The following is a 20,285-nucleotide window of genomic DNA, read 5'->3' as shown; positions in this document are numbered from 1 at the left end:
GCTATCAGATGTGTGTGGATGTCTCAAGACAGAAAAGTCGCCTTGGGCTCTACTGCCTGTGGGAGGTAGATTCTAAGACGGGCCCCAAGATCCCACCAGCCCTAATGAACACGCCTTGTTATAAACCTGCAACTGTGAGTCTAATGGATTTTACTCCCATGCTTAGGTTATCTTACATGGCACGGTTGACCTTAGGATAGGGAAAGTATCCAAGAGGGCCTAACCTAACCATTAGAGCTCATTAGAAGCAGAGAGTTTTCTCTGGCCTGGTGGAAGAAGAGGAAGGGCATTCAGTGCATGAGAAATTCTCTGTTGCTGACTTGAAAAATGGAGGGGGCCGCGGGCAAGGAAGGCAGGTAGCCTCTAAGAGCTAGGAGTGGCCTCTGCTGACAGCAGCTCTGCCAACAATCAGAATGAGTCTGGGAGTGGGTTCTTTCCAGAGCTGTCAGGAAGGTAACATGGCAGATACTTGGATGATCCTGAACGGAGGACCCAGCCACAAGGCCTGAACTTCTGACCTTCAGAACTGTGAGCAGACGGGAGCTGCGCTGTGATGGGTGCTCCCTCTGGACTTGGGCCCATGCCTCCTGCCTCTGGAACCCCACCCCAAGGGCTGGCTCTCACCTGTGAGGGGCAGGGCCAGGGCCTCCCAGTTCACCTACACATGCGGCCCCTCTCAACCCTTCTCTGAGTGAAGGCACCCTACCTGTTGGCCTCACCAGGGGAAAATGTCCTATCAAGCTGGGAGTGCCCACCCTGAGGAGTCCTCAGCAAGGCCGTAGAGCCTATCCTTCACGGACGAGGCTTTGTGAAGAAAACTGGATGGCGGGCCTGGTATATGTGGGTGGCATCAGTGCTGGGGCCCCAGAAGACAGGCCTGGGAAAGCCAGAGCTTGCTGAGTGTCCCACGGTCTGGTTATGTGAGGCCTTGCCCTGCCTTCTAGGGATCCAACCTCCTGGATTTAGAGAAACCCTCTGACTCACATTTCCTGAATGTGAATAGTTCCTCAGTAAAATGAGAGCTGACTTCTTGGGTCCTTAAGGTCCCCATCCCAGGTTCAGAACTGGGGCAGGAGGCCCCAGGCCCAGCTCAGCATTGGGGAAGGCTTCCCTGCCCTCTGCCTGCCTGTGAGCCCAGAGCCAGGACCCCCTTTTCTGACTCCTTCCTCACTGGGCCTACCTTGGTAGCTGTTCTCCTTCCCTGACGTACCCCCTATCCTGACCCTGCTCTTCATTGGTAGGGGTCGCTGAGTCCATGCCATCCTTTTGCCCATGGGGCTGAATGATTGCCTTTCACCTGGCCCAGGCACTACAGCTTCCTTTTGTCTCTGGTGTGCCCTCCTCCCACTGCTCTGTCAGGACGGAGGCAGGTAGTGCTGATTTACTGAAGGCCCACAGTGTGCCAGGCCTCTGCTGGCAGATGACCTCCGTGGCTGGGGACTCAGTGGTCCCTGCCCAAAATGGGGAAGGGAGGACTCTACCTCTGGCTCAGCTAGTGATGTAAGGCCAAGGTTGCTGTGGGGAGATGGCCAGGGCTTTATTACATAGAATGGGTTGCCAGCCACCTGCCTCCCAGCCCCACTGCACAGCAGGCTATGTGGGCCGCTCCTGGGGCTGGTATGCAGGGCTGGCCTGTCCCTGGCCTGGTGACAGTCTCCTCCTCAGCCTGGCCAAGGCCCGGATGGGGTTCTGAGCACAGTTGGTTGAGTGGGTCATGTCCTCCAGGGAGGACTTGCTGGGCCGACTGCAGGACTGCTGAAGTGGGGATGCCTGGAGCTGGCATGGTAGGGTCCGGCCCGCACTGGGTGTCCTGCTGCTAGGCAGGTGCCGCCTGCCCAGGGGCCTGAGGGAGGACCAGATGGCAAGATTCCTTGTGAGTAAAGGGGACCAGCCCACCCCTGTCTGCCCCACCTCTATCAAAGCCTTACTCACCCTGGGGATGCTTTCTGGGCCTGAGCTGCAGGCACTGCTCTCTGGATTCCCTTGCTTGGAGGGGCCCAGAGCTGGTCCTGCGGGATCAGCTGCAAAGAAAGCCAAATTCAGAAAGGCCCAGGAAAACTCTCTGCACTGTTCAGCAAGGGTGTCCTTGCCGTGGAGGGGGAGAGGAGAGAGGGCCCAAACCAGTACCCGCAGCCTCTTCCTCTGAGGGGCAGGGATTGGGAAGCCTTCCAGGGCCGCCTCAGCTGCAGTAAGTGTGGGAAGTTTTGCTTTCTGACAAGGCTCCAGGTTGTAGTTGAAATAAAAGTAACAAGAGCTGGAGGGGGGAGTTTGGAACTGGCAAGTACTGTAACACTCCTGCCTGCTTGAAACATGGAAATCACATGTGATGAGGCAGGCTTTCAATAGGTTCCCAGGGAGGGGTCGGAAGACTTGCTGGGTCAGGGGCCTCCTCCAAGTTCCAAGGGCTGGCCCTCTCAAGTTGGGGAGCCAGGCTGCACACCTTTAGGCTCCCCTGCTGAGCTACCTCCCGAATTTTGGACAGCATAGACCGGAGCCTCCCATTCTCCTCCTGCAGGACTCGGATGCGGATGTCGTTGGCCTGGACCTGCCTCTCCATGTCGTCTGTAACGTTGCCAGAGCCTGCAGGGATATACTGTCTTTCATCTCACCCCGCCAGGGCTGCCTCTTGTGCCCAGTGGAATGGGACCTCCTAGGGTACACACACCAGCTGAGCTGGATCAGTGCACTAGGCCTCCCCCCTCGTCTTCCTTCTCCTGAGGCCTGATCCCTGTTTCCCACTCTCTACCTGCTGGGAGGTGACCACAGCATTGTAGAATTTAAGAACTGAGTGGGACCTCAAACTCCCTGGAGACTTTGTAACTAGATGAGAGTGAATCTCTTTCCAAAGCTTCCTGTTTTGAGGGCCAGAGAGACAGTGAGTTGTCTAAAGTCATGTAGCCAGCTCTGGGGTATGAGTCACAGGAATTCAGCAAAGACATTCTTTCCCACCACTTGGAAGATAATATGCTTTCTTTCTGACTCCATGAACCAGAGCAAGTTGCTGCCTGCTTTGCTTCTTGGTTTTGTGGTTTGTAAAAGGGCTGTTACCCATCTTGTGGCATGGATCAGAAGACAACGGAAGGGCCTGGCACATAGGACTCAGGACTGATGACCTATGGTGACCAGCTAAATTTCGGTGGATCCTCCAAGAGCTCTCAAGTGGATTCACCCTCCCGGGATGAGGGCTGGAGGGCCTGGAATGAGAACCTAGGTTGCCTGGCATCCCATCCTCTGCTGAGACAGGTATCTAGCTCTCCTATGCCATGGGATGCATGACATTGGACACCTGAGGCTGTGCCCCTGGAGATAGCTCCATGGTATGGTTTGGGGAGACACCAGGATGGGGGACACAAGGACGCTGAGCAAGGACTGGTATGTGATACGGTAAAGAGCACAGGCTACAGACGCAGTTAGACCTGCACATGGACTCAGCCATGCGACAATGAGCAGTCAGTCACCTCCCTTCTGGGCTTCCATGTTCCCATCTACACAGAGTAGATAACACATGAAGCACCTGTGTGTTCTGGGGACCCGGTAGGGATCATGCTGCAGGCTGAGGAGCTGCAGACTCCAGTGTCTTGCCCAGGTAAGCCCTCAGCTGCCTGTCCATGCCCTGGCTACCACCTCCGGGCCCCTACTTGGGATCTGGGCTTCAATGGGTCTGTGCAGGTCTGGGAAGGCCACCAGCAGCCGCTCCCGCTCCCTCAGCTCCACAAGCTCGCGTTCCAGCTCCGATATGGTCAGCTGCAGATCCGTCGTGGCCTGCTCTAGGCCTTGCTTCTCCCGTTGCAGGCTCTGCAGCAGCTCCTAAGGCAGGGAGAGGCTCAAGTTTTGCCCAAGGAATGGCTCCTGGCTCCCCTGGGTCACCCCCCTCCCATCCAGACATAGCACAGGTCTATAGGCACTTAGCTGGCCAGAGGCCCCTCTGGTGAAAGGGAAGAGCCAGCCCACACCCTTACCCTGCTAGCTCCTACCTGCTGGGCCAAGACCTGGCTCTGTCCCTGTTCCCTCTCACTCTGTACACTCAGCAGCTGCTCCTCCATGTTGGCCCGCTGGGCCTCGGCCTCATCCAGGCTGCCCCTCAGCTCCTCACGCTCCTGGTCCAGGCTGTCCAGCTGCTGCAGCAGGGCTCGCTGTTTGGACTGCAGGGACTAAGCCAGAGTGGGCGGGCAGGGAGGCTGTGAGGCCCATGGGGCAAGGCCCAGCCACAAGACAAAGGAGGCTACAGTATCTTCCACCCTCCCCCTGTGCCTCACGTACAGGGGAGGCTGTGCACACATGTGCAGCACAAGGGGCAGAGGGGAGACAGGTGCATAGCCCACTGTACTCCCCCAGCCCAGTCAGGGCCAGGCCCCCCAACCCCTGCCCCCTTGAAAGCAGTTGACTATCAGTCTAGTCCCCTCTTCTTTCCAGTGACAGTCTCCACTCGGAGAGGAATTCTGGCCAATACACTGTGCTCCTTCTCCTTAGGTCTCCTGTGTCCCATCGGCCCATGTCACTTGGGACCCCCATTTCCTGACACCCACTGAATGCAAAGCCGGAAGAACCAGTGTTGGTCTGCTCTGAGTCCTTGCTCCATCTCTGGCTAGCTGTGGCGCTTTGGGCATTTCCTTAATCTTACCACGCCTCAGTCTCCTCATCCATAAAATAGGGATGACAAGAGTATCTACCTCTTACCATTGTGGTAAGCAATAAAAGATGGCTACAGAGGCCAAAGCCCAGCACCTCGTTCACAGCACACATCTGCTATCTGGTGACTGTGACTGTTCGCAGGGCACTGAGAAGAGCACCTGCTTGGGACTGAAAGGCTTTCCCATCCTGGGCCATGCCTGACGCTGGGGACTTCTATCTGGGGTCTTAGCTTCCCCACCGAGCTTCTGAGAGGAAGACCAGTCAGGACAGTTTCCAGACCCATCCCTTTCTCTAGATGGCAGGTCACCTGCTCCCTCAGCCTACTCTTATCCGATGCCTTGCCTCACCCTTTGCCCTCCCTATCCTTCCTGATAGACTAGTCACTAGCCCTTAGCATCCAGTTCAAAGGCCATTTCCTCCCAGAAGCTGTCCTGGGTGACTGTCCCTCTGTGGCCCCCTGCTATACTTTCCCTGCACCTCTTAGCCATCTGGCAGCAAAGCTGTGGTGGCTGAGGAGCTCCTCCAGAACAAGGCAAGGCCTCCTTTGGCTGTATCTGTCCTTGGGTCACTGTTTCCCCAGTGGGTGTGTGTTGGAGAGCAGGTACTCCACAGATAAGCCTCTAACCCCCACCAGTGGAGCTCTCTTCCTGCAGCAGCCTCTGTTGCAGATGTTCCAGGTGCTGGGGGCGCCTCACCTCCTGGTGGCGGACCATGCTGTCAATACGGGCCTTCTCCTTGTCCAGCTCTGTGCTGGCCCAGTGGATCTGCTGGCTGGCCCCATCCAGCCGCCCGGCCAGCAGTTGCACCTGCTCCTCCAGCTGCTGCACTTGCCTCTCGGCCTCTGCCCTGCGCGCAGCCTCCTCTTGAAGCTGCCGGGCCTTTGTCTCTGCAGAATTGATTGGGCACGGGAAGGGGCAGAGCAGGGGAATCCTGGGTGTAAGTCCTTGCACTGCCTCTGACCCAGGTGGGGTGGGAGGGGTCACAGCCTGTCTCTGGGCCTCAGTGTCCTCAGCCACAAAATGGGGCTCTGAACCCTTCCTGAAGTGGGTTGTGCAAACAGAAGTTGCTCTCTGGGTGGGAGATGGCACCCCACCCAACAGTGCGACCAGTCAGGCCCATCCTTGTGGTCCCTTTCTCTCTGCCCCAGAAGCCCAGGGGGCAGAGACAGAGGGTGCTTATCCAGCTGCACCACTGAACACAGGGCATGTGGCACAGGGCCACATGATGGGGCTCCTCACCCATGGCCTGCATGGACTCCTGTTGCTGCTCCAGCTCCCCCTCCAGGGTGGCCACCTTCATCTTGAGGTCACTTGTTTCTATGGCAAGAGAGAGAGGTCCATCAGAGGTTCCCTTGGGCCTGGCCAGCGCCTTCACTCCCAGTGTACCCTGCAGGGTAGTGGCAGCTGTTGCTGTGTGGAAGGGTTGCCTGGGTTTGCAGAAGCTCTGGGCAGGTGCCAGAAGGCCTGGGCCCCCATTCACCCTGCTTCCTATTGGCCAGCTGCCATGTCTCTACACCTCTCTGGGCCTCAGCGTCCTCCACAGAGGGAACAGGCTCAGAAAAGGCCAGTGACTTGCCCAAATCCCTCAGGCCTCACAACAACAGCAGGTGCTGGCCCACTTCCGGTGCCATAGCTGTGTCTTTGCCCGATGGCTTTCATGGAATCCCAGGCAGCTGCTCTGCCAGCTGGAGGTACCAGGTCTGTAGCTCCCCAGGGAGTCCCCTTCGATGACACACAGGAGTGAGCAGATGAATTCTCTGGCTCCCCTGCCCTCTGACAGAACAACTCTGAGCCATGTGTTCTACAGCACCAGCTCCAGTGTCCCCCCATGGGGTTAAGCTCCAGATGCCTGTGCTATAACCAGCCTGATGAGCAGCCTTCCCTCTGTATCTCTTAGCCACTCCCTGGCCTGGGTTTCTTGACACCAACTACTTGTACCTGCAGCCCTGTTATGGGGTCTGCTCCTGGGAGGGCCCGCGCTAAAGCTGTAGCCAGCCCTGAGACTAGGGGTCTCCAGGACAGCTTCTGGGAGGAATTGGCCTTTGAACTAGGGACACAGACCTTTGAGCAGTTGCTGCTTGTTCTGCTCCCACTCCACCAGGTGCTGTGCAGCCTCATCCGCCTGTCGCCGCCGCTCCCCCTGCTCCTGCTGCAGTGCCCGTTCCAGCTGGCCCACCTGCTTCTTCAGTCCATCCTTCTGCCCCTCAGCCTCCTCCAGCTGGGCCCTAAGTGGCCCAACAAGCTGAGTGAGGGCACCTATGTGCTTAGTGAGGCGTGTCAAGTCTTTGCTCTGCTCTACTGCCCAGTGGCCCATGGTGGTGGCCGGCAGTGGCCTGAGGCCCATGCTGTCCTGTACCAACTGCTGGAACTGGCCTAAGGACGAGGGCAAGTTCTGGCTCTGACACAGGCTGATGATCACCTTGCCCACCTCCCGCAGGCTGCCCTGGACACTGATGCATGCATCGCAGGGCACCAGCGCTGTCTCCACAGTCTGGGAGTGAACGCTCCTACTGTTCTTGGCAGTCCTGGTTGGACACTGTAGGGGGACGCTGATGGGGAGGCTGTCCAGCTCTTGGCAGGTCTGGGGCAGGTCTGGCATCGGGGAGGGGGGCTTGATGAACTTGGCAGTCACAAATTCAGGGCTCCTGGCTGGTTCGCCCTTGGCTGTGGGCTTAGAGGTGAGGTTCTCACCTTGGTTTACCCTTTTCTGTGGTCAGGAAAAGAAAGGGAAAGCAGATGAGGGAGACAGGTCTGGGAGGTGATCAGTATCCTGGAGATATTCTGTGCAGCCTCTCCTGATGTGCAGATCCTTAGATATTATCTGATGCCAATGTGAATGAGAGAGAGAGAACCTTTTTTCTATGCTGCCTCAACTTACCAAGCACAGGCCAACTCTCTGCTGCTCCCTGTCCCAGCCCCGGGCTCCATGTAATAACATGCATGATACCAGGAGTGTAACAGTGAAGCCACAGCTGCACGTCATAGGGTTCTCGCCTAGTGGACTAGCTTGATCTTAATGTCACCATAGTTGCTCTCAATTTTCCTTTCCTCCATGTTATGGCGATGGTGGTCCTTCTCACGGAGATTTGTGAAGATTACAGGATAAGCCATAACAAATGGGGCTAATGTTAACATTACCCAACAATGCCCCGCAAAATGGAGAGACTGTTGTTATTCTCACCATACAGATGAAGTGAGGTTCAAGATAGGTAGGGACTTTTCCCAAAGTCCCACAACATAAACAGCACAGCCAGGTAGCCCAGACATGACTCCCTAGGCCTGCATTGCTGACTACATACTGCATGGCCCTCGACTGAGAGGCTCCAGAGTCAACACTGTCTCCTTCAAGCAGCATGAAGCCTGCAGAAGTTACACACATGGTGTGCAAGGAAGCTGGGACTGGGGCAGGGTGGACAGGTGTGAGGGTAGCCAGCTCACCTGAGGGGATGCCTGCTGATAGATCATGCCCAGCTTCAGCAGGCTGTTCCAAAAGCGCCGCACTGTGAGCCCCACAGACATGCAGGGTCCCACAGCCCGGGCAGGGGGCACCGTCTGCTCCAAACCAAGGTTCTCCAAGTAGCTTGCACAGCTCTGAAGCAGCAGCAGGAGCCTGTGGGCAGAGATGGCAGGGTCAGCTAGGACAGAACCTGGTGCCAGTGTGCCTGCACACCACACGACTAGTAGCCTCTGGCTCTGGGGATCTAGAGGGCCTTGGAATATGCTCTGCCCGACCTGCTTCAAACCCAATCCAGGAGCCACTTCCTCTAGGAAGCCCTCCCCAAAGGCTGAACTTGGGGGCCTCTCCTGGGCCTCCCAGTTGACAGCACTTCTGCCCAGCTATTCGCCACCACACTGGGATGCTCTGGTAGACCGGGTCTCGCTTCAGTTGTATGGTACATGCTCGGCAAGTGCTAGGTGGGTGGCTGTAGTACATCACGTGGCTCAGAACCTTCACCTTACAGAGGACAGAGCTGAGACCCTGCAAGCACCTGTGAGCCTGCCCACAGCCTCAGGGTGAGCATGTAGGGCAGGGACCCCCCAGCAGTTTCCTGATCCTAGTCAGGGTCGTCTTCTGCAGGGCAAGCTGCTTCTGTGACATCGGAAATGTGTCATCTAGACACTAGAGGTGTCTATCCTAACTTTGATTTTCAAAATTAGAGTCGAGCTGCTTTTAAGGAAGAGAGGCATTAGAAGGACAAGTTTGAATTTGAATGGAAACCATGCTATCTTAAAGGAAAAGGTATTGTATTTACAAAACATCTGGGCAGGTTAAGCAACCTTGTCTTGTTCCAGGCGCAGAGAGGTCATCCTAAACCTACTGGAGTCTTGGGCAAAAATGGTCTGGGGGACAAGGCACCACCTGCTTTCAGGCCCTGCCCCAATCTGTGCCAAGGTGTCTTCCGCTATGAATGGGAGGACTGTGCCTGCCTGGGGTGGCACTCAGGGGTGGGAAAGCACCTGGAAAGACACAGCATGGCCTGGACAGAGAGGGTGGAGAAGACATGTCAGCAATAGCTTCACAGGCACATGGGGAGACTGGGCCTTGATGGATGAGCAGGGCTTGGCCAGAGACCAGGAAGGGGTGGGCAGGGCACTCTTAGCAGAGGGCGCAGCACACGTAAAGGCATGGAATAAGGATGATGTGTTCTATGCTTATGTATTAGCCTCTCACAGGTTACAAATAATACTTTCACGTGGCTCAGAGCCTTCACCTTATAGAGGACAGGTGTCCCCAGGCAGGTTACCCCCAAGCTGCTGGTGTCCTTGCCTGTTAGGCTTCCATGACTTCAGTATGTGTATGGTTCTGGAACACGGGGAACCTGGGTTGTGGTCCCCAGGAAGTGGAAGGCTGACGGCCATGTTAAGTTTAATGACAGCGAAGAAGTGGAGGGGCTGCAGGGCAATCTTCCCAATAGAGCCAGAGTCTGGAAAATCATATCCCAATCTGACCTGGTGACCTGCAGTAGGAACAGCATAGCCCCCGAAACACTAGGAAAAAGGGCCTGGGATGGAAACTCTAAGCAGCAGCTGTGGTATCCCCGATCCACGGAAACCCTAAGGAGGCAGCTCATGGAAGCTGCAGAGGCAGCCCTTGGAGGTGCAGGGCTGCAGGGGGGCTAGCAACTCCCTGAGGGTGGAGAGCATCAGAAAGCACAGCACATGACAGAAGCTGAGATCACTGAGGGCCCTGAGCTGGCCAGCCTCCTGACAGGTACTCAGTTAAAGGTGACTATTGTTACCAACGTGATCCCTGCTGGGGGTGGGGATCCCGAGGCTGGTCTACTGGTTTAGGGGTAGATGCAAGCACCCTGAGATCACCAGGTTTGGTCAAGGCCCTCACCTGTCGATGACCAGCTCCAGCAGAACAGCATGGGACAGCTGCGTGAACTCGGGGTCACCTGGCACGTGGTCATAGTGCTCTAACAGGGCCACCATGTCCAGGTCACAGGCCACGCGGTCAGGGAACTTCCAGGAGGGGAAGCGCACAGGCCCAGCACGAGAGAACACGTCCACAATGGCTCCCTGAAGGTCAGTGAGGTCCTTGCGCAGATTGTCCATGCAGGACTGGCTGCCCAGCAGGTGTGCCATCCTCGTGATTCCTGGGGTGAGCAGAGAGGATCCCTGTTAGCTAGAGCCACATGGTTGCTGTTGGAGGAAATTTCAGCATCCGGATATGCCCAGTTGGTTAGATCTAGGCTAAAAGTCCAACCTAGACCCTGAGGAAGAGTCTTTTGCAGGCCTAGAGCCCTTTGTTACCTGGTTGTGGAGAGACCTCACCAGAATCCCTCTCCTTCACCCTGTCCCACATCTACATTGCCAATCCCATGGCTCTACCAGTTCCTCCAAGGGCCTGGGTGTGCCACACCCCTACTAAAGGCTGGGTATACATCTATGAACAAGAAGTACCCACAGTCCCCTCCCTCAGCAAACCACTGAACAGGCTATTGACGACTGAGAGTCATGGCTACAGTGTGACAGGAAGTGCTGGATCATACTGAGCTACCATCATCTCCTTCCTGGACCATTGCAATCACTTCTGACAGGGCCACAGGTCTGCCCCCTCTAAATGACGCGCTTCAACCTTAGAGATCTGGGCCAAACTTGATCTGACCATGTCACACTGGCCAACACCCCTCAGAGCTCCCTTAGGAGAAAGGCCACCTCTGGCTGCAGTCTCCCCCCAGCCTTTTCTAGTCCCCATACCACCATCCTACACTCTGCATTCCAACTCCTGTCAGCTCCAAGGAGCGGCTCAGGGGCAGGCACTCATTTCTGAACCTGGGCCCATCTGTCCACTCTGTATGAATCATGCTTTCCTCATCCGATTCCCATCAGCTGCCTAATTCCTCTCATCCTTCAGGCTTTCTGGAAATCACTTTCTCCAGGAAGCCTTCCCTGAGCACCCTCCAGGCTGGGTCAGATAATCTCTCTAGGCTTCCCCCATCTGGACCCTGATCCCTCTCTGCTGGAATGGCCTTCACACTCTAGGCCAGGCCCCAGTCTACCTTAGCCACTGGAATCCCCCATATGGCCAGCCTAAGGCCTGGCCCATTGTAGAGGCTCACTGGCAAGTGAATGACTGAGGAACTGAATAGAGAAATGAAAAGAATCCACAAAGAAAAATATGTTGATTTGGGGGAAAAATAAGTTCTAAGGTGTAAGAGAGGAAAATCTAAATATTTTTATCCATACCCAACCTGATCATTCTGGTGACAGGGGGCCCATCATATGTGAATACAGAATCCCAGTCCTGCCCTTTCCTGGCTGTATGGCCTCAGGCAAGTAAGTCACTGTACCCCTATGAGCCCTAGCTATCTCAGCTGTAACGTGGGCACACCATCCCCAGCCAGGCCGGGTGGTTGTGAGGCCATTAAAGGTATCCATGAATAAACTGTTTGATCTAGGGCAAGACACCAGTAAAAGTATTCAAGCAATCGTAACCATTAGTCTTGTGATTACTATTATTAGCAGCAACAACAGCAAAGAGCATCTTTGTCTGGAGCCATTGCCTGCCTTCTGTATGTTCCCCTTTCCCCCTGCAGCCCACACATAATGCTTCTCATCCACCTCTAGAGTCTGCGGATATCTGAAGCCAGTGATTTGGATGAATGGTCCCTGGTCCTTGACTCAGAAGGTGGAGAAGCATGACATTATCTTGGGCTCTCCAGTGGCTCATCACATGACTTGCCAGTTTCACCCTCTTCTCTCTGTTCAGGGCTGGGAAGCCCTGGTCTCTCTCCACCCTGTGGCAGGGTCCCTTGTCCTTTGTGGGTTTCTCAGCAGCAGAAAGCACTTCTACTCCTCCTCCCTGCACTGCAGGGGCTGCGTGGGCAGTATTTAGGCCATGGCTGGTCTCTCTGATCCCCAACAAGTCCAGGAATCTCTCTTACTCCAACCCACTTCCAGCCCAACCTCACTCATCTCAGAAAATGGCACCCCTGCTATGTGCAGCGGGGTACTTCCTTTACCCCCTATCCAAGCACTCAGGGCTGCCAATCCCGTGTCCAGACCACACTGAGAACCCACCACTGTGTTTGTTGGTGCTGTTCCACGCTCCATCTTCTCTCCAGACCACTGCTACAGCCTCCTTGAGGGGTCACCCTCATCCTACCCAGCACCACCTAGTCTGTTCTGTATATGGCCAGAGTGATCATTTAAAAGGCAACTCACCTCTGCACAGGTGCCTGCCTATGAAGCTGATGTCTGACTGTCAGGCTAGCTTGTAGGCTCTGGGGTTCAGGTCAGAGGCTCATCCAGGTGCCTGGCTTCCAGTCTCTAGTGCAGAGCTGGCACTAAGTAGCTCTTCAACCTGAGAATAGATGAAGGCAAGAATGAGTGAATGGGCACTCAGGACGGCTTCCTGGCAGGAAGGAGGGCAGGGAGGAGGCTGTCCCAGAAGGGGAGGGTGTCCTGGGCTAGAGGAATGCTTATGTGGGGTCATCTGTCTTGAGCTTGAGCACAGAGGTTGTGCTTTAACAGTGCTAGGCCCTGACCACAGGACCTACTGTGTGCTACCTCCTGAATCTGCCTCTTTTATACAGATGAGGATGGGATGCCTGGGTGGCTCAGTGGTTGAGCATCTGCCTTTGGCTCAGGTTGTGATCCTGGAGTCCTGGGATCGAGTTCTGCATCGGGCTCCCAGCAGGGAGCCTGCTTCTCCCCCTGGCTATGGCCTCTCTCTCTCTGTGTCTCTCATGAACAAATAAAAAATACATACATATTCAGACAAGGAACCTGAGGTTCTGGAAACTAAGGGATTAACCCAAAGTCACTCAGGGAGCTAGGATTCTTGAATCCAACATCTCTGCTCTGTCTTCAGGCCACGGTGCTTGTAGGGCAGCACTTAAAAGAAATATAATGCTACCCACATATGGGATTTTAAATTTTCTACTAGCCACAAAACAAGTAAAAAGAAACAAATAAATTAATTTCAATTAAATACTTTATTTAACCTAATAAACCCCAAATACTATCGCTTCAACATGAAATCAATGTAACAGCATTAAGGAGATTATTTTGCAGTCTTTTCTACATTCAGTCTCAAAATCCAGTATCTATTTGACACTTACAGCACACCTCAGTTTGGACCAGCTACCATTTTCAAATGCACCACCACACGGATTAGTGGCTACCCTACTGGACAGTGCAGGTATAGAGGGTCAGACACTGTGTGTTCATTAAGTAAATGGTGACTGTGTACCTTTGACATTTTGGGCACTGTGTCAAGAATAGGGACAGAGAAGGACACACAGAGCCCTGTCCCTAAGAGCCACCGCCTACCTCTGAGGATCTGTACAGGGTGGCAAGTTTTGGTGTGTCAGCTCTGTCAGTTCCATCCACAGGGCAATGAGTATCCACCCTACAACACTCACAAAGACACACAGGCCCACATGCCCGCACATATATGTTGCCACAGTGACTGACTCTCATGAGATATGGCCACCACCTGTGAGATTTTATATCTCCAAGGAATGAAGCAGAAACAAACAGACTGAATGAAAGATTCTGGGTTTCCTTCCTGGAATGGGAGGGAGGAAAGCAAGCAAGCAAGCAAGCAAGCGATCCTGCCCTGGGAGGAGGCATATTCAGGAGGCAAAGCACCTAAAACTCAGGAACTTGTCTGTGAAGACATCAAGAAACACTGACTTGCTCACCCTCAAATAAGCTGGATGTCTGGCTGTCAGGCTAGCTTGTAGGCTCTGGGGTTCAGGGTCAGAGTCAGGTCAAATAACTATAGCTGCTATCTGGGGCCATCTGAGATACCAACTCCTGTTAGATTCTGGTTCTGATAAGCAGCCACAAATGCCAAAGCATCAATAATATGTAAGAGGAAAACAACATTGAAAAGTAGCCAGTTATCTTATGTCATTTCTTCTGAATATTGGGGATTTCTAAGTTAGAAACATGGTTTGAGAATCACTTAGGTGTGTGACAAGTGAAGGAGCATTTGACATGCGTTTTCTCTGTAATTCTTGGGTCTTGAGTGGAACCCCTCAGCTTGAAGCTGCCAGCCCCGCATTGACTATTCCGCATTGACTATTTCTGAGATCATACAGGTGATGGCACTAACTGGGTGGACTTCGCCCTCTCCTCAGTTACCTCATGCTCATGGTAGACTTTTGACTTGAAGAGAAGGGAAGGAGCCTTTTCTCTACTCCCATTCAACATGCAAGCCCCTTCGTTCATTGAGTCATAGGACTCAATGGACCAGTCATAGGACCCCGCTGGTAAAGATTATGCCTACCTCCTGGTCAATGCCCCTCCTGAGATTCAAGGTCACAACCATGAAAACATTTTGAAAACTCTGAAATTATCTATATATCCCAGTTGTCAGCCTCTGACTCAGGACTGCTAATTGCCTGGATCCCTAGGGACAATGAAGGGACTTGGTGAAGACAAAGGAATAAGCCGCGGCACTGAGAGAGGAGTAAGAATGGCCTGGGTTTGGATTCCCACGCCACTAACTCTGAACTTCACTCTCCTCATCTGTAAATAAACTGCTGTAAGAAATTAGTGATGTACTGCGTGTAGTGTTTGGTGCAATAGCTGTCCATGATAAACTTACGTTCAATAAAACCTAGTTATAAATAAAATCTTAAAAGAAAAAAAAAGGATCCCTGTGTGGTTCAGCGGTTTAGCGCCTGCCTTTGGCCCAGGGCTTGATCCTGGAGTCCTGGGATCCATTCCCACATCAGGCTCCCTGCATGGAGCCTGCTTCTCCCTCTGCCTGTGTCCCTGCCTCTCTCTCTCTCTCTGTGTGTCTCTCATGAATAAATAAATAAAATATTTAAACAAACAAAAAACCCCACAATAAGTCCTAGCTATCATTATCATTCTACATTAATAATAACAACGACAAGGCAGCCGGGGTGGCACAGCGGTTTAGCGCCGCCTTCAGCCCAGGGTGTGATCCTGGAGACCAGGGATCGAGTCCCACATCGGGCTCCCTGCATGGAGCCTGCTTCTCCCTCTGCCTGTGTCTCTGCCTCTCTTTCTCTCTGTGTCTCTCATGAATAAATAAAATAAAATAAAATAAAATAAAATCTTTAAAAAAAATAACGACATAAACCAGCTACGGAGTGTGTGCTTGTGAGAAAGAGAGATGGGGTAAGACATTTGGTAGGGCATCTTTTCCTATCCCGTTTCCATTTCGCAAGTAAAGAAATTGTTAAACTATCCAAGCAAAGGCTAAAAGTCGACCCGCGGTCCGGAGCTGGGATGGAGAGGAGAGGGGACGAGGTGGACCGGATCTCAGGAAAGGAAATGGAAAGAGCGGGATTCGAGGTGAGCTCGGTAAAACTAAGGAAGTGGTCAGGAGGAACGCACCTTTGGGAGTGAGGGACGGAGCTTAAAGAAGTCTTGATTCGAGACGGTCCACGGGGCTTGAGGGCGGGACCATGGAAGGCAGAGGGTGGAACCTTGAAAGGCAGTCCCACGGGAAGAGAAACCAGTGGGAATTTGATTTCGGGACTTGGGAAGGGAGTCTGAAGGAAGAAGGCATGAAGCGAAACCGGCTGAGGAAGGAGGCGGGGCCTTGAGGAGGCAGGTTGGAGGGGAAGGGGTTCTCCAAAATGACAAGCCAATGGGAGGGAGCGGAAGGCCCTTGAAGGCGGGGTCGGAGGGAGAGAAGAACCCACCTTTAAAGTAAAGGAGAGGGGGGGCCAGGGCCGTGGGGTGCGTGCGGAGAGCGTCCGGTGGGTGATGTAGAACGTCTCCCCAGGATCCTGCGTCGCAGCCTCAGCCCCTGTGGTCTGGTCGGCTCATGGAACTGCCCCCCGACGCGCCTAGGGCTCCGGGGAACCCCCACAAATCCTAGCTGGGTGCCTCGATCGCTGCCATGGCAACGGCGTCTCGCGCTGATCACTCCAGGGCGGGAGCAGGAAGTTGCATCATGAATAAGGGGCGGTCCCGGAAGTGCGTCAGCTCCTCCTCCTTGGCGTCGAGTCTCTCGGACGCCGCCATCTTGCGAGCTTGTTGTATCGTCCGTGCGGGGAGCTGCTTTGACGCAGCACCGCTCACCTTCAGCGAGGCGGACTGGCAGCCCTGAGCGTCGCAGTCATGCCGGCCGGACCCGTGCAGGCGGTGCCCCCGCCGCCGCCCGCGGCCACCGAGCCCAAACAGGTACCGCGACCCCCACACCTCGACCGGCAGCCCTATCCTCGGCTTGGGCCCTCCCCTCCGGCGCGGGCACTCCTCACTAAGGCAGAGGAAGAAGCGGCCGCTTACGAGGGCTTGGAGGACTACAAGTCCCAGGAGGCCGCGCGCTTCCCGCTCTGCTCGGCCTTCGGTAACGAAAGCGCCCTTGGAACAGTCGTTCTTAAAGTGTGGTCCGCGGACCAACAGCATCAACATTGCCCGGGAGTTCATTAGAAATGCTAGACCTAAATATTAATACATTTTTAATAAGATCTCAAGGTGATTGATTAAAGTTTGAGAAACACTGATTATGCCCATTCGCAGGTTTTCTGTGGTTATTGGGCCCACCTTTGGCCCTCCTCACCCTCGCCTTTCCCGCCGGCTTTTGCCCAGCAGTCCTTAATTTCGCATCCTGTACGGTACAGTTTAGACAGTTCACAGCATCTGCTTGGTGCTTACTCTAAGCCAAACACCGTACCATGCTCCGGCTTACCCAGAATGAATGAAGCACAACTAGTGTAGGCAGCTCATGGTTCTAGTGGGGAGGCAGATATAAGATGAATTTTCTACAAATGTTTATTTTTTCGATCACCGTAAATGATACAGTCAGCACTTAATAGCTGAGAGGGAAAAGGGTGTGTAAATAATTGCAGTACTGTGTGATAGGCACTTTTAGTATCAGGTACAAAAGAAACAAAGCAACATTTCTTTGATGGAGTGTAGGGGAAATTAAAGTAGGTGAAGCCTACATGAGTGACAGGTAAATGGCTTTTAGAAGGATGAATTAGTAGTTTGCCAGACAGGTGATTGGAAAAGGTTAATGGCATCCTTTATTCATTAAGCAAACATTTATTGAATACATGCTATATGGTGACCACTGCTTTGGGTTCAGAATACAGCAGAGTACATGATAGAAGAGGTCTATACCCTTACCACAAGTATTTTAAATATATCTGTATTCCTGGCATTTCCCAAGTCACTTGGGGAAAAGTAAACAAAGTAATACCAGATAATTGCAAAGACATCAGGGTAGGAATCAGATGATGTCTCTGGTAAAGAGTAAATTAAAAAGTGTGATTGAAACATAGGATTGGGAGAGTGGTGGCAAAAGATGCATTTGGGGGCATTTGAACTTTCCTAGTAGATAGTGGGGAGAAAGGGAAGAGTTTGGAGCTGGTTAATGACATGTTTGTGTTTCAGAAATTCAGGTAGGCAGGTAGTGATGAGAATTGCTAGGAGCACAGTTTACTCAAAAGATGCTGAGAGGTGGTTTGGGGGGGCAGACTGGATGGGCAAGCTCAAGTCACAATATGGCTGGTGGTACAGACTCTGCAACTAAAGTGATGGAATCCAACTAAAGTTTTGGAATCCTGGTCTTCCATTTGGGCCAGTTAAGCTTTATGTTCCTCAGTTCTTTCATCTGTAAAATGGGGGGGAATAAGAGTATTCACATGAAAGGGCTCTCATAAAGGCTATAGCGTTAATTTATTTAAAGTTCTTAGAAAAGTATATGGAACCTACTGCGTGCTTGATAAATGTTATCGTTGAATGTGGAGGCTGAGGAAGGGAAAGGAGGCCCATGTTTCTGCCCTGGATGACAGTATATTGTTGGCCAGTTATGAGAAAAGTGGTTAGAGAGGAAAGTGCCTGGGAGTCAGCTGGATCTGGAGTTCTGTGGCACACAAGAGTGATCGGGGACATCAATTTGTGTGTGATTGTTCAGCCTAGAAGTGGTAGGGGAAGTGAAGGACCCATGGTTGGAGTGCCTGAGGACAGTGTGAATACTGTGGAGAATAGAATTTTGGGGAACTCTAACATAGGGCAGGAGGTGAAACAGGAGCCAGGAAGGAAACTCGGATGGAATGGTGAGCAAGAAGGCAAGACACATGAGAATGGGGCCTGGGATTTGAGTGGAGAGGTTTGTGAGGGAATGGTCATGGTCACATGACCAGATAGATGACTGCTGTAGTTGGCTGTAGGCAGTCATATTTGACCAAATTTGGCAAGAGCACTTGAAATGGATGGGAACCAAACAGGAGCTGAGGAAATAGGTAGGAATGGCAAGACAGAGAACTCAGGAAATTTAGCTATCAGAGGAAGAGGAGGAGAGGACAGCCACAGAAAAGAATATGAGGGCAGGGAACTGCAATTTTTTAAGATGAGAGACTGACCCTTTGTTTACTAAGGGAAAGAAACTGGTGAAGAAAGAATATTGGAATTTACAGGATAGTTGATGTTGTATATTCCAGTAGGGTTTCACAAAACATTTGAGCATTGAGTGGTAAAGACTGGAATAGATGCAGAGGAAAATGACATAAGGAGCTGCCAGCAAAGAATCGCCTATCTTTATTCAGCAGTCATTATCTGGACTCTTGGTACAAATGCAGATTCTCAGTGTCACTGAGACCAGCTAGCAGCAGGAAGCCAAGGAGGCTGCTCTCTTCACTGGTTCCCTGCGAGAGTTCCATGCAAGTGCTGTACAATTAAGAGAACTGCTTTTCTGGAGCAATGGGTCCTAACTCAAGAAAAGTCCGTAAGAGAGAGTCTATACTGGCAATAAATTTTAGAGGAGGTTGACAGTAGGGATCCAGTCCCCCAGATCAGGAGTGTCGAGACATCATTTTCCTTTCCTTTTGTTTTTCACAGCCCACAGAAGAAGAAGCTTCTTCAAAGGAGGATTCTACTCCCTCCAAGCCAGTGGTGGGAATTATTTATCCTCCTCCGGAGGTCAGGAATATCGTTGACAAGACTGCCAGCTTTGTGGCCAGGTAACATAGCTGCTTCTGCATTGTCCCCTGGGTCCGGTAGCTTATCTAACCCCACAGCGGTCATGAGGTAGGCAGTGGGCAAGATTGGCGTCTCCAGGACAACATGGCCATGGCAGAATGTGAGTCACGCCATCCCCAGGTCGCCAGGAGCCAATGCTTCCAAAGTAGGCCTGAGGAAGTGCCTGGAAAGCTGTCATGGATAATGTGTGTGTGTGTCTGAGCTGCTGACTGGAGGAAGACATGAAAAGGTGTTGATCATTCTTAACCATGCAAGAACTGCACTCCTTAGACCTTCAACTGACCCATCTGCAAAATGGAATAAAATAATGCTTCAGAGTTGTTGTGAGGCAGGAGAGAAGGAATGAGGCCGAGTGCAGTTCAGGTACATCATGCAGGTGTCAGCTGTCTTCGTGGATGACATGGAAATCAGTGCAGAGTTCCTCTCATCCTTCCCCATCATATTTTACATGCTCCCACTTCCTCAGGTGAAATTCTCTTGATGGCCACTTGACTCCAAAGGTCAGCATATCCCCTGGTTTAAAGTATTGAAAGTATTCTTTTGACAGCTAGCAGGCCACATGCAGCCTATTGAGCTTTTGTTTGTCCTCACAATGTATACATTTTTTAAAGATTTATTTCCAGCTGGGAGAGGAGGTAGGGAGAAGGGAGGGTCAGAGGGATAGAATCTCAAGCAGACTCCCCGCTGAGTGGGGAACCTGACACAGGGCTCCATCCCACAACCCATGAGATGATGACGTGGGCCAAAACCAAAAATCTTGACACTCAACCAACTGAGCCAGCCAGGCACCCCATCACAGTATTTTTTTTTTTTAACTTGAATAAGTTACCACCATTTAAAAATGAGATTGTGCAATAAATCTAGATTTCTGGCTTCTGTCAATGAACTGGACAGCTCATTGCATGTAAGCAATAGCTGGTCTAGAACAGACTACTGCCCTCAGGGCAAATGCTCTCCAGAGGGCCATGCCTTGACCCTGAGGCAGCATCCCCATCATAGTACATTGTTTAATAGAGGGCTCCTTCCTTTTTTTTTTTTTTTTTTTTTTTAAGATTTTATTTATTTATTCATGAGAGACACACATGCAGAGACACGGGCAGAGGGAGAAGCAGGGTCCATGCGGGAAGCCCAATGTGGGACTTGATCCCGGGACCCCAGGATCAAGTCCTGGGCTGAAGGCGGCGCTAAATCGCTGAGCTACCCGGGCTGCCCCCCCCCCCTTTTTTTTTT

General features: G+C 52.6%; 2 protein-coding genes across 3 annotated transcripts in view; one reads left to right on the top strand and one right to left on the bottom strand.

The window, feature by feature from the left end:
• Nucleotides 1–1,512: 1,512 nt before the first annotated feature.
• On the bottom strand, nt 1,513–17,334 carry CCDC157 (coiled-coil domain containing 157). Of its 2 annotated transcripts, XM_072803217.1 has the most exons (13): nt 15,770–17,334; nt 15,459–15,550; nt 12,303–12,441; nt 9,973–10,231; nt 8,070–8,241; nt 6,693–7,338; nt 5,871–5,948; nt 5,328–5,518; nt 3,975–4,151; nt 3,639–3,807; nt 2,441–2,580; nt 1,933–2,021; nt 1,513–1,843 (listed from the first exon to the last, which is right to left on the bottom strand). In XM_072803217.1, the coding sequence occupies exons 4-13, from the start codon at nt 10,218–10,220 to the stop codon at nt 1,594–1,596; spliced, it is 2,160 nt and encodes a 719-aa protein (XP_072659318.1). In that variant the 5' UTR covers nt 10,221–10,231; nt 12,303–12,441; nt 15,459–15,550; nt 15,770–17,334; the 3' UTR covers nt 1,513–1,593. The 2 variants fall into 2 exon arrangements, with proteins under 2 accessions (XP_072659318.1, XP_072659317.1); XM_072803216.1 differs by lacking the exon at nt 15,459–15,550.
• The window catches only part of SF3A1 (splicing factor 3a subunit 1), an 18,840-nt gene continuing 14,611 nt past the window's right edge, over nt 16,057–20,285 (top strand). Inside the window, exons 1-2 of the mRNA XM_072803215.1 lie at nt 16,057–16,253; nt 18,915–19,036. Of these exons, the coding sequence (XP_072659316.1) occupies nt 16,191–16,253; nt 18,915–19,036 (185 nt within the window). The 5' untranslated portion in view covers nt 16,057–16,190. The remainder of the gene's footprint in view (nt 16,254–18,914; nt 19,037–20,285) is intronic.

Source organism: Canis lupus, chromosome 27 (assembly GCF_048164855.1).
Source record: "Canis lupus baileyi chromosome 27, mCanLup2.hap1, whole genome shotgun sequence".
NCBI classification, from domain to species: Eukaryota; Metazoa; Chordata; class Mammalia; order Carnivora; family Canidae; genus Canis; species Canis lupus.
The sequence above is the reverse complement of the archived record's forward strand: the minus strand, read 5'-3'. Positions and strand labels throughout refer to the sequence as shown.

Bases quoted from the DNA above. Each gene is read 5' to 3' on its own strand.
- CCDC157 (XM_072803217.1), bottom strand. From the start codon at position 10,220: ATGGCACACCTGCTGGGCAGCCAGTCCTGCATGGACAATCTGCGCAAG. The intron at 2,581-3,638 runs GTAGGGGCCCGG...ATATCCCTGCAG, and splicing joins CATTGAAGCCCAGATCCCAA to GCTCTGGCAACGTTACAGAC. The intron at 2,022-2,440 runs GTGTGCAGCCTG...CTTTCTTTGCAG, and splicing joins CTCAGCAGGGGAGCCTAAAG to CTGATCCCGCAGGACCAGCT.